Source organism: Leiobunum rupestre, chromosome 9, assembly GCF_980474605.1.
Source record: "Leiobunum rupestre chromosome 9, qqLeiRupe1.1.hap1, whole genome shotgun sequence".
In the NCBI taxonomy this organism is placed as follows: Eukaryota; Metazoa; Arthropoda; class Arachnida; order Opiliones; family Sclerosomatidae; genus Leiobunum; species Leiobunum rupestre.
This window is the reverse complement of record NC_143392.1, coordinates 33,250,010-33,264,317: the sequence shown is the minus strand read 5'-3', so window position 1 is coordinate 33,264,317 and position 14,308 is coordinate 33,250,010. Positions and strand designations below refer to the sequence as shown.

General features: G+C 38.0%; 1 protein-coding gene across 4 annotated transcripts in view; it reads right to left on the bottom strand.

The window, feature by feature from the left end:
• The window catches only part of LOC149927193 (NACHT and WD repeat domain-containing protein 2), a 169,761-nt gene that overhangs the window by 113,187 nt on the left and 42,266 nt on the right, over window positions 1–14,308 (bottom strand). For all 4 annotated transcript variants that reach the window (XM_090159550.1, XM_090159549.1, XM_090159547.1 and 1 more), the window contains 3 exons: window positions 11,629–11,828; window positions 11,094–11,442; window positions 9,680–10,096 (listed from right to left, as the gene is read on the bottom strand). In XM_090159550.1, the coding sequence (XP_090015676.1) occupies window positions 9,680–10,096; window positions 11,094–11,442; window positions 11,629–11,828 (966 nt within the window). The remainder of the gene's footprint in view (window positions 1–9,679; window positions 10,097–11,093; window positions 11,443–11,628; window positions 11,829–14,308) is intronic.

Genomic DNA, 14,308 nt, shown 5'->3' with positions numbered 1-14,308 from the left:
ATTGTGGTTAAAGTAGTATGTAGATAATTTTAATAGCAAAAATTCACCGCTGCGTTTATGTCCCAAATATATACTTATTTCGTAACCTTTCTTATTTACTTCTGATAACATTAATTTAGTTAAATATCTCTATTCAATTGTGGTTAAAGTAGTATGTAGATAATTTTAATAGCAAAAATTCACCGCTGCGTTTATGTCCCAAATATATACTTATTTCGTAACCTTTCTTATTTACTTCTGATAACATTAATTTAGTTAAATATCTCTATTCAATTGTGGTTAAAGTAGTATGTAGATAATTTTAATAGCAAAAATTCACCGCTGCGTTTATGTCCCAAATATATACTTATTTCGTAACCTTTCTTATTTACTTCTGATAACAATAATTTAGTTAAATATCTCTATTCAATTGTGGTTAAAGTAGTATGTAGATAATCTTAAAAGAAAAAATTTGCCGCTGTGTTTATGTCCCAAATATACACTTCTCCCATTATTTACTTCTGATAAAATTAATTTAGTCTAAGCGCCATTGTGGCTAAAACAAGTATCTGGATGATTTTAATTAGATTATTTGTGTATTTTTTTCCCATTATATGTATGATGAATGAAGGTTTCCATAATTACAGTTCAGGCGCTTTGTCGGTTCTTTGTTAAATGAAGGCCTACTTTCGTGGATTTTTAAAAGATTTTTGCATTTTCCCGGATAATAGAAAAAGAAGGGGGGGGGGGGGCTAAAACCATCAGTTTTGTATAAAAGAAATCTGGTGAAAAAATTCTTATAGAAGAGACAATCAGGAATACGAGCTAAGGCTTCTAGCTACTCGTTAATCGATTTTTCTTAGTCGATTTTTTTCCCTTCTTCTCGTAAAGACTCAAAGAAAAATAATCGATCTCTCCATCTGGGTATAAAAGCGTAAAATGGACTCTCCTCCTCCCGAGAGAGAAATTCTTTTATTCAACCCTCCCTGCCTCCGAATCCATATCAAAATAACATTTTTACCCCGACCCCAAAAATATTCATATCTTTTTATGAATATCGTTAAACTGTACAGTTTCATTTCCATACCGCTTCTTCTCTTTTTTGACGATAAATATATTCTACTCTCTTTACGGGGCGCGGTTTTTTGGGGGTAAGATTTAGCCCCTCTTTACCCCCCTCTTGGTATACCGTAGAGAGGTAATAGGGATAACCCGAAACCCCACTCACTCCTCCCACTTCCAATAATGATAGGCTCGAAATGACCCCGAATGTTTTTAAACTCGGGTTTAAAAGAGCGCGCTTTTCCCGTAAGCTTTGGCGACATCTAGCGAGAAGAAATTGTTGGTTTTTTCGAATCAGGATTTTTCCTAGCGCCTTTGAAAATGGGAGTGGTCTTAAAATTGGCTAATGTGTGCGAGGTTACTTGTTTACACCCAAAAAGAGGCATTTTTTATTCAGCATTTTATATTTACATTTCTGCGCTCCCTTCCACTAACACTTTTGCTTAAACTCGGTGAATTAGTAGACCTTAACGTAACTTCAAAATTCCCAAAGGGAAAAGTTACGCCATGGCAACCGAAAAGGTTTTTGACAACACCAAATACAAATTTCTCTATGTGATTTAACATGGGAAAATCACATACAAATCACATACATATGAAAAAACAAAGAAATTTCAAAAAATTAAAATTTTAAAAAAAATGTAAATTTGGAAAAATTTTGTATTTTTGGGTAAGAGATACTATTTTTGGGTTAATTGGTACGTCGTTGGGTAAAAGCGAGCGAGGTAGGGTAAATTGAGGTAAGTTCAAATATTTGTGAATAATTGCTAATTAGACTAACAAAATAGAAATTTATTTAGATAAATTCGACTAAATTGGACCAATTTAAAAAAATTGGGTAAACCCGAAAAACACAAATTTTGGTATATTTATGTTAAATACGAGAAATATTCGGCAATATAAGTAATAACGTGTAAATTTTAATTAATTTGAGTTAATTCGTCTGTATTGGACCAAGTCAATTAAATTGGGTAAATACTGATAATTTAAGGTAATGTTAATATATTAGGGAAAATCCGAGTTAAATTCGGTAAGAGATAGTAAAGTTCGGTAAGTTACGACTAATTTAAATAAATTTGTCTAAATTGGACAAAGACGATTAAATTGGGTAAATACTATTAAATTAAAAAAATATTACTTCAGGTAAATGCGAGTTAAATACGATAAGATGAATAACTCAAAATATATAAATTGGTAACATTTTAGTATTTTTAAGTGAATTATTCGGTCGTTGGGTAAATGCGAGCGAGCTAGGGTAAATGCTCATAAATTGGGGTAAGTTGAAGTATTTGTGAATATATGAACAAATTATAAGTTAATTCAGATATATTTGACTAAATTCGATCAATTTCAATAAATTGGGTGAAACCGAAAAATTCAGTAAAATTTAGTAAATTTGAGTGAAATACGAGAAATATTCGAGAATATAAGTAATAAAGGGTAAATTTTAATTAATTTGGTTTAAATCGTCTAAATTGGACCAAGTCGATTAATTTGGGTAAATACTGATAATTTAAGGTAAATGTTAATATTTTACGGAAAATACGAGTGAAATTCGGTAAGATAAAGTTATGACTAATTTGAAATCACGATTAAGCTGATTAAATCACCATTAAGCTGAAATCACGATTACGCTGAAATCACGATTAAGCTGAAATCACGATTAAGCTGAAATCACGATTAAGCTGATTAAATCAAGATTAAAAAGGATAAATCACGATTAAGCTGAAATCACGATTAAGCTGAAATCACGATTAAGCTGAAATCACGATTACGCTGAAATCACGATTACGCTGAAATCACGATTAAGCTGATTAAATCAAGATTAAAAAGGATAAATCAAGATTAAAAAGGATAAATCAAGATTGAAAAGGATAAATCAAGATTAAATCAAGATTAAAAAGGATAAATCAAGATTAAAAAGGTTAAATCAAGATTAAAAAGGATAAATCAAGATTAAAAAGGTTAAATCAAGATTAAAAAGGATAAATCCAGATTAAAAAGGTTAAGTCAAGATTAAATCATGATTAAATCGGATTAAAAATTTAACCGCGATTAACACAACTATTCGGATTTAATCCAATTAAGTATGCACCCGAAAGAGGAGTGATCTGCCCCTCGACCTAAATAAACAGTAATTAACATTTTGAAAGAAATTACATTTCAAGGATATATAAAAAGATAATTGGGAGGTATCTGAAATCCACTCATCTTATCTCCGTCGGTTTACCATGAATTCAGAAAATTTTCGGATTTAAATTATCTGGTTTGCATATTGACCTATATCAAAAGTAAATATGGGGAGAAAGTCTGGCACTTGGGTACAACCGCACGACGTCTTATTTGAGGGGTACAATTTTTGGGCTTCGATAAATGACTTCCCCCTCGCCTCTTTACAGGGACTCAAAGGTATCGGTTGTACTCCGCCACGATGAAAAAGTTCTCAATAAAATACGTGAATATTAAACTTTTGCTTTCGATAATTTGGTTAATTTAGTTCCTAAATAAAGTAGATGTATGATAGAAACTAAAATGCGACATTTTAAAAATTATAACACGACTTTTGAAAAGAAATAAACCGTAACTAGAAAAACGCTCACTTAAATCGTGGAGAGCGTGGCGCCATCTAAGAGCAGAGATCGGGGCTAATTGGTATATCTACGATGTTAAGGCCTAACAATTTGCAAGTTTAACTGATATAGCTACGAGCTTTTTTGTTTATTTTACAATTGATATAGCAATTATTAATTAAAATCCACCGTTATCGAAGGAAATAATGGTCAGCATTTGACAGAGAGACTATTTGAAATCGCGAGGCGGTGACATGGTTGCCAGGGAATAAAATTCAAAATTTTCATCTTGAGCGCGGACCGGAATACCACAAATGCACTACTTAGCGCGTAATGTGCTATCCTTATTGGTTAGAAATATCACGTGATCACTAGCTCTTTAAAAAGGGTGTCAAGCATGGTGGAAGGTAAAATCTGAAGGTAGTGATAGACTTTCTGCCCCTATTTACTTTTGCCTATATCAACTGATCTGATAATATTTGAATGTAAATGCGGATAATCTATCTATCCGAATAATTTTTTTTGGTTCAGATAACGCTGCTATCATCTTACAATCGGTTGGAAACTTCCATTCTCGTCACGGGTCCCTTAAATTTTGGGCAAGCCACGGGCAATTAGCCTATTGGTTAATCCTTTACTGCTAAAATCTAACATTTTAATTTGAAACGCTTAAATATATTAAAATCTGATAATAAATATATTAACTAACAAAATCTAACATTAATAAGGCAATCTAGACCTTGAAATTGTTGTTGACGACCTTCAAAGGTTGATCTCGAAATTATATTAAAATCTTATACTAAAATTAATAATAAAATAATTATTATAAACAAGACCGTCTCCGACCTTTCAACGGTTGATCTCGAAAATATATTAAAACAATATTAAAATCTTTTAATAAAGAATAACTAACATCAACAAGGCCATCTCGACCTTGATAATAACGATCTCGACCTTAAAAATGGCGATCTCGACCTTCAAAGGCTGATCTCGAAATGATATTAAAATCTTGTAATAAAGAAAATAACTAGCATCAACAAGGCCATCTCGACCTTGATAATACCAATCTCGACCTGGAAAATGGCTTTCTCGACCGAGGGGTAAGACACTCTGCGAACTCGGTGTACACTGCCGTACCTTTGACAGTGCTAAATGGAACTCGCGAACTCTTGAAAATATGTACCCTTAACAGTGCTAAATGCACGAACTCGGTGTACACTGCCGTACCTTTGACAGTGCTAAATGGAACTCGCGAACTCTTGAAAATATGTACCCTTAACAGTGCTAAATGCACGAACTCGGTGTACACTGCCGTACCTTTGACAGTGCTAAATGGAACTCGCGAACTCTTGAAAATATGTACCCTTAACAGTGCTAAATGCACGAACTCGGTGTACACTGCCGTACCTTAGACAGTGCTAAATGGAACTCGCGAACTCTTGAAAATATGTACCCTTAACAGTGCTAAATGCACGAACTCGGTGTACACTGCCGTACCTTTGACAGTGCTAAATGGAACTCGCGAACTCTTGAAAATATGTACCCTTAACAGTGCTAAATGCACGAACTCGGTGTACACTGCCGTACCTTTGACAGTGCTAAATGGAACTCGCGAACTCTTGAAAATATGTACCCTTAACAGTGCTAAATGCACGAACTCGGTGTACACTGCCGTACCTTTGACAGTGCTAAATGGAACTCGCGAACTCTTGAAAATATGTACCCTTAACAGTGCTAAATGCACGAACTCGGTGTACACTGCCGTACCTTTGACAGTGCTAAATGGAACTCGCGAACTCTTGAAAATATGTACCCTTAACAGTGCTAAATGCACGAACTCGGTGTACACTGCCGTACCTTTGACAGTGCTAAATGGAACTCGCGAACTCTTGAAAATATGTACCCTTAACAGTGCTAAATGCACGAACTCGGTGTACACTGCCGTACCTTTGACAGTGCTAAATGGAACTCGCGAACTCTTGAAAATATGTACCCTTAACAGTGCTAAATGCACGAACTCGGTGTACACTGCCGTACCTTTGACAGTGCTAAATGGAACTCGCGAACTCTTGAAAATATGTACCCTTAACAGTGCTAAATGCACGAACTCGGTGTACACTGCCGTACCTTTGACAGTGCTAAATGGAACTCGCGAACTCTTGAAAATATGTACCCTTAACAGTGCTAAATGCACGAACTCGGTGTACACTGCCGTACCTTTGACAGTGCTAAATGGAACTCGCGAACTCTTGAAAATATGTACCCTTAACAGTGCTAAATGCACGAACTCGGTGTACACTGCCGTACCTTTGACAGTGCTAAATGGAACTCGCGAACTCTTGAAAATATGTACCCTTAACAGTGCTAAATGCACGAACTCGGTGTACACTGCCGTACCTTTGACAGTGCTAAATGGAACTCGCGAACTCTTGAAAATATGTACCCTTAACAGTGCTAAATGCACGAACTCGGTGTACACTGCCGTACCTTTGACAGTGCTAAATGGAACTCGCGAACTCTTGAAAATATGTACCCTTAACAGTGCTAAATGCACGAACTCGGTGTACACTGCCGTACCTTTGACAGTGCTAAATGGAACTCGCGAACTCTTGAAAATATGTACCCTTAACAGTGCTAAATGCACGAACTCGGTGTACACTGCCGTACCTTTGACAGTGCTAAATGGAACTCGCGAACTCTTGAAAATATGTACCCTTAACAGTGCTAAATGCACGAACTCGGTGTACACTGCCGTACCTTTGACAGTGCTAAATGGAACTCGCGAACTCTTGAAAATATGTACCCTTAACAGTGCTAAATGCACGAACTCGGTGTACAGATTATCTGAGACTGTCTTACCCCTCGTTCACGACCTTCAAAGGTTGATCTCGAAAATATATTAAAATCTTATAATAAAAATTAATTAACATAAAAATACCGATCTCGACCTTGAAAATGGCGATCTCGACCTCTCGACCTTGAAAATACCAATCTTTTAAATTCTGAATTTTGGGCACCCTCGATGTGATTGAATAACTGTCGCGTATCAAGTGGACGAAACAGTTCAATATCCAACCCACGACGTCCTTGTTTCCCTTTAAAGGCGGGAAAGAGAACTAGAGGGGGCGATAGAGCGAGGGTGGCGCCACGATAGGCCACGAGAGAAATAAGATAGCGTGGAAGAAAAGTAAAGTATAGACTGAGAGGAGGCAAAAAAGGGCCAAGATTAAGAGTTTGCGCGGGAGCGGAGGAAGGCGCAAAACTTCTTATTGGAAAGCGATTACCCGGAGATAAGCATCCGCCGAATTCGCTACACTTGGCCCGATATCTTGGCGGGAAATCGGAGCGGCGCGGACCATACGCCATCGCGCGGCTTATCCTATTAACGATTTCACTTCAATCTCTTTTTTCGCCATGGAGACTTCGTTCCGTTCAAAGCGACTCTTCCAAATAAAAGACGTCGATTCTTTGTGCGCGAAATTAATTGACATTTCGGAGCTCTCGACAATCGACTACCCTCCTTTCACTTTTATTTTAGCACGTCAAATTTGACGCTTCTATTTATAGCCTCCTGCGATTCGACCCCCCCCCCCCCGGCGTCAAGTAGACATTGTGAAAGGAGCTAATAAGACTGGAGGAGGAATTTTTCTGATTGGGTCCTTTGATAATTTATATCGGTTTTTCAAAAGCCCAATCATTCGATCCAAATACTTTAAAAAAAATTCTAATGATGAAGCCGATACTTTTGGTTATTTGTAGGAGATTTTGCTGAGTACGGAGAGGTTTATTAATAAAGGGTGGTTGTTAAAGGGAATGTCAAGTGCTTTAAATAGGGGGGGGGGGGGTAGTATTTTTGGGGGCGGTTATTTCAAATTCATGTTTCATTCAAATCTACCCTTTGGTCCTCACAGTTGATTACCGGAATTTTCTTTAAACAAATGATCTTCCACCCAGATCATTTTTAGGTTATCTAGGCCACGTATAGGAAGGGGGCCATTATTTTTTTGGGCCCTTAGAAGGATTTTGGTGTCCCTTTTTAGCCGTTTCTTCTAGTATAGAGGAAAGACGGTGGTGGTGATTGTGAAGGTGAATAATACAGTTAAAGCTGTCTATAGGTCTCCGGAATCGACCAATTATCTTAAACGGCACTCGATATAAATTGAATTCAGGCTTCATTCGATTGGTATTAGTTATTTCCATCTACCTATGCCAGTGCTAAGGCGCGGTTTTTAATCAAAGGGGTAAAATCAAGAGTGCTAGGATGAAAAGGCTACTATTGTGGCTGTGCCATCTTGTTATTTTTTAAAGCTAGAAAAATATGGTGATTCATACTTAAAATCTCAATATCTATGCTCCCTGTAATTATTATCTGTAGAATTTAAATTAATTTAAAGTTTATCTCAAACGTTTTCGCTTATTTTAATTTATATGGTATGATTTGGGGGAGCTTTAAAAATTCGAGGTAGGCCATAGTTAGGGATCATACATCTATTAGCCAGCCGAATTCCCCGATAAATCCAGGTTTTCCCATGGATATTTCCTTGATTTTTCCAGGTGCAAGATAAAATAAAACTAAGATTTACAGAGTAACTCATTTCATGATTGTCATTTAAGTTAAATTGGTTCAATATTATCGTATAAATGATAAAATAAAGTCAAATCTTTGATAAGAAAACTTATGGATGTAAATTTGTATTAATTAGCGCAAACTTTCGGAACCCTCATAAATTTCCCTGATTTCCCTGATTTTTACAAAAAAAATTGGAATTTTCGTGATATTTCCCTAATTTCCCTGATTTTTACAAAAAAATTGGAATTGGGCTTGACTTTTTATAATAAAAATTTTTCTTGTGCACTTTTAACTATCGTTGTTTTCATTTTATTACAAAAAAATTAGAATTTTCGTGATATTTCTATGATTTCTCTGTCGACAATCGAATTTCCTGATATTTCCAGGTTTTCCAGGTCTGTATGAACCGAGGGGCTAGTCACTTAGGTAATCAAGTGTACAGATCGTCGGTAATCACGGGAAATAGCTTAAGAAAGCCACTGGAAATCACAGATAAATTGTGAAAAATCACTGTCTAATGAGCAGTCGGTAAAATGAGTAGTCGGCCAAACGAGTAGTCGGCCAAACGAGCAGTCGGTCAAACGAGCAGTCGGTCAAACGAGCAGTCGGTCAAACGAGCAGTCGGCCAAACGAGCAGTCGGCCAAACGAGCAGTCGGTCAAATGAGCAGTCGGTCAAATGCACTGTCCATTTGGCCGACTGCCCATTAGACCGACTTCTCAGTCGGTCAAATGGACAGTCGGACAAATGTGCAGTCGGCCAAATGGACAATCGGCGTAACGTGTATTTTGTGGTCGGCCAAATGAGAAGTTGGCCAAACGAAACTCTCCGTGTTAAAAGTGTACGAGAATAAGGTGGTACAGGAATCCATACCTCGACTTGGAATGCTTATCCTGGCGTATCGCGTATGTTAAGATCACTTTTGCGCGTGCTCCCCTCCAAAGTAGTTGTTTGTTAAGTTAACATAGTGACGTTAAAAAATCCGTCAGCCACATCGAGACGAAAATCTGTTGCGATAAGCATTCCAAGTAGAGGTATGGATTCCTGCTAACAAATTATAATATTTTATTTGATTGATCGCGCCACGTACTCCAGAAGCTAGGTCATAGGCCTACCTTTTTTTTAGACCGGGGGTTACGAGTGTAAACAAATAAAAAACAACGATATTCAATTCGTGATTGAAAATATGTATCACGTAAAATGAAAAGAAACATATTCGGATATGCTCTTGCAAACTTCTTTTCATAAAAAATTGTACTTTTTTTTTAGGCTAATACCCAAGGCACCACCTTAGGCCAAAGTCATCAAGCGACTTTTAAAGCCTTTTAATTCAGGTGGCTCCCTACACTAACTATTACCGTTAACCTCAACAAGTTTTTATGGAAGGGGAAACCGAAGAACTCGGGGGAAAACTTTTCCCCTTAGAGTCAATCAACAGCGCTCCTAGCGGTAAAAACATCGAACGCTCTTTTGTATATTCCCTTTAACGCGTCACGTACCTCGATAAGTTTGTTTGGCTTCCTCGAGGAAGTCCTCTTCGACCATACCATCGATGAGCTTCTTCAGCTCTTGTCCGGCCCGGGCGCACAGGTCTCGCAAGTACTGCTGGTGGTCCTCGAATTCCTCCGGAAAGACGCGGTTTCCCCCGCGCCATTTCACTTTGAAGACGATCTTTTGGTTGTCGGGCAATTGCTCCTGCAAGCGGACTTTCATGAGAGACACGCGGTTGGCGTCCACTTGGTCCAAAACGGAAGTGGCGGCGGCGTCTCCGGAGAGCCCATCGGGCGGTTCTTCCTCCTCGACGGAAGGGGTCATACGCGCCACTCCCAGATGGGTGAAGGTTCTTTGGAACCACAAGCAGCGTTTCGACATTTTGGGGTCGTCCAACACGAATTTAGAGATCTCGTCTTCCAACACTATCAGAAATAAAAAAAGTAGAAATTTTAGGGATGCACCGAGATATCGGCCTGTTTTTCTAATATCGGTATCAGCCAATATCGGCTTCACTTAAGCCGATACTAGAAAAATATTTTCAGAAAAACATTTGAAAATAAGAAAATTCTCGAATAACTAACTACAGGAATCCATGCATCTATTAGGAATGCTTATCCTGCCGTATCGCGTATGGTAAGATCACTCTGACGGCCTTGGCCCCGCCTACGAGAAAAAAAATCCCCTCTGCGCGTGCTCCCCTCTCACGTAGTTGTTTGTTACGTTAACATAGTGACGTCAAAAAAAATCCAGCCACATCGAAACGAAAATCTGCCGCGATAAGCATTCCAAGTAGAGGTATGGATTCCAGAAGCTAGATCATACCTTATTTTAGAAAGGGGGTTACGAGTGTAAACAAATAAAAACAACGATATTCGATTTGTGATAGAAAATATGTACTTTTTTCCATGAAAAATTAGAATAAAATGGTATGACAGTGTACTGAACCGTCCTTTACAATGATTTTATCATATACACTACAGATATGATAGATAACTTTGTTAATATCAGCCACGAATAGTCGATATATCGGCTGTACCCATATAATAATACTAATAATAATAATTACAGCTTTGGCAGTATAAAGAAAAAACAGGTTGTAAATCCGGTCACTGTAACACAAATTCAATATTGGACTTTGATGGGGTTTTTAATAATAATAATCAGCTATAGGCTAATACCCAAGGCAGCACCTTAGGCCCAAGTCATCTTGCGACTTTTAATGCCTTTAAACAGGTGGCCGGGTTACAACGCGTAGGAGGGTGGCGGCAAGCCCTTCATGCCACGCGAGCCAACAGCTCCCTACACTCACTATTAACTTGCAAACTCAACGCGGAAGGAGTTGTTCCGAGTTTTCACCCAGTGGCGGTGCAGCACTAAACAAAATCCCCACGAAATTTAATTGGTTGTTGATAAACTTACCCGAAGAGAAATAAAGGGCTCTTTGCTCCTCACTGAAGACTTTTTTGAGAGTGGTGACTAGTAACCTGGATTCGATTGCCCACGATTCCCGCGCCTCTTGCCTCTCATCCTCGAAATTGGAGACGATATTGGGCAAGTGATTTCGAATGGGCCTCAGGACGTAGACGGGCTCCGAATCGCCGCTGGACGGCACCGCGTTGTCGTCTCGAGCGTACCACTTGAGCAACGACACCCGACCTTCGTTCTCTTCGTCGGCGGAGGCCAAGTTCAGCAGCGCCTGTTCCATGTCCGAGGCGTTGACTCGACGCGGAGGAAGGGTCAGTTGCTCCGATCCGTCGTTGAGAAGTAGCTGCGAACGTCAAAGAGAGAGATCAAGATTGGATTTTTTATCTTCAAACAGTGACCATCGCGCGGCGTCGTGTTCAAAGTCGGGATGCTAAATCGGGTTAACGAGGCGCGAGCGATTTGCGGGGCTATTTTGTCCGATGGAAAAGACGCGAAGAGAGAACGGAAGCGGAGAGGAGGGTTTGTTTACCAGAATGAGTAAGGCGCCTCGGTCTTTGAGCTCTTGGAGGGTATTGAGGCAGATGAATCGGTAGCCGTGCTCGTCCAGGTATGGCCCGATGTGACCCCAGTGAAGATCAACCAGGCGCAGCTCGTAGCCTCGATTCGCGCAATGAAGCCGCAGCTCCGGAAAGACCGCTTCAGTCAACGCTTCTCGGTCCACCTCCGTATCTGCCAACGACCAAAGACAAAAATCCCTTTTCACTTTCGTCAAAGATTATCTCCTTTTCCCAAAATTTAATAACATTTATAATTTCGTCGATCGAAATTCGACTACTTTCCTCCACTAAACAAACCTAATTAGACGAATTACTCGAACGAGAGAATACAGTTTCGAGTTAATTCGCCAGTATATAATCGTATAAATTCATACGATGATATTCTCTTTGGCCTATTATTGGCCTATAAACCCCTGTATAAGTGTTCAAGTAGCAGCGCACCGGTGTTCGAGGAGAAACAAACGTTATTCGATCCGAATATTTATCGTATTTTTTATCGCTCGTTAGGTCGCGATGTTTTAATAGCTTAACGATTTTGATTGACTTTATCGAGTTTTAGCTCCTTATTATAATGGATAAAAGACCATAAGTAAGCCTATTAACACGGCTGACAATAAATAGGTTATTCTACACCTCAGCTCGTTCTCCACCTTAGGCTATAACCCCGTCGCCCGCAACTCCGCAACGCCGGATTTTAGCCCGCTGCTTTTATCGATGTACGCTTATGAGGGAGCGAAACAAGCCTAATCTATCAAAAATGTGCAACCGTTAGCGAATAGCGTTAAGAGAGTGCGGGGAATCCTTCTAAAAATCAATGAATCTCCATAAATGTCCTCTTCACCTCCGTTTGCAACCATCGGATCCTGCCTCGCATAATCCTCGATATAATCATATTTTCATAGTTTTAAAATGAGTACCACATTTTTTTAAACGATTTTTACTCAAGGGAATTAGAGAAGCCTGTGTTAAATGAATTTTACCAAGAGTAAATTATATTGAGAGATATGACCACAGACAACCTACTACAAGAGGGACATGTATCGCTTATAGTAATTTCAATTTTTAATGTCTCGAATGTAATTCATCTTTTTTACAGCACGCCATCTCACGGCAAGTAGCGCAGTTTTGAAGGTACTAAGACGAGCACGCGCGGCAATAAAAATTTATTGTAGAAGTGCTCGACTTTTTTATGTTTATTTCGAAAAATTAATAATTTTCACGCCCTATTTTCTATTTGCTGTAAAAAAAAAGAGTTTGATGCAAGTCCTTCTTGGGGTAAGTGGTCTGTGGTCTCTCTATAATGCTATCTATCTCCAGCTGATTTTCCAAATTACATTTAGTGTGGAACAATTGTGCAGGGCGAAATACGTCCGATAGCGTGTTTCTAAAACAATAGTTGATTTTATAAAATGTCTTTACGCTTGCCCAACTTGTTGAAATGTTGCCCTGGAATAGTTCAGCCAACGCCTAAGAAGGAGTTCATAAACTCTTTAGTGGGAGAGAAAACGGATCCACAGCTGAAGCGGGGAGGCAACATTTCAACAAGATGGCCAAGGTTATTTTATAAAAAGAACTATTACCAACTAAAATATGGTTGGAAAATAAGTAAGTAAATGGTTATTTACTCAGTTATAAATAGTGTTGTAAGTCGGAAAATTTTCCGGAAAATGACCGAGGCCGTTTTTCCGGAAAAAAATAAAAAAGTTTTAATTCCATGATTAATCTAATATTGTTTGCAAATTTAAATTAAGCGGAATTTTCGCCTCATTTTGTCGAATCTAAAAGTAAAACTAAACCTCTAGACTAGCTTTAAACTGATTAACAATGTAACACTATTAATGTTTTGTAGTATGTTTACTGTTATTAGACATTTAATATCTATAAAAAGTTAAAAACATTAAAAACCCTTAAAAAAGTAATTTATGTTTAAATTTTTATTTTTCCGATTTGCGGAAATTTTTCCGCATTTTATTTTTCCGGAAAATTAATATCTCTATTTATAAACCATATTATAATTATACGATATGAGATACATTTTACATCGTTAGGATACTTCTATACACTCTAAAGATTTATTTACTCCCGTACCGTAATTAAATACATAGTCAGAAATAGACTATAAACTTCTGCTACACTTGTAATTTGTAACGCGCAAAGCTTGAAAATCTTAAATTACATTTCTTATAGTACTGTGTAAAAACGTTAAGGTTTAAGGATGATCTACCGTGTTAAATTAATTAATCAATAATGCGAAATTATGAAATTACAATTATTTCCTAATTTCATCTTAAAATAAAAATTAATAAAGTAAAACATACAATTTGCATTCTCAGATTATTAATTTTAAATTCTAGAATGAAAATTTCGGATTTCATTCGGTTAATCATTTAATTAATACAGTTATTCCATAATTTGATCGAAAACTTTTCATATTTGTAATATGTGTACAGGCGTATATAATGGGTAGGGGGGGGGGGTAGTTTGGGTCGGGGGATGAAGAAAGAGAGGGGCACTAGATGCGTTTTCTATTATTGCGATATTTGCCTAGGCAATAAGATAATTAGTCGGAGTGTAGTAAATATTGCGGTGGGGAAAGAGGAATGATTCCGACGTATTAGGAGCGAGAGAAGCGCAGGATGGGTCAACAGCCTG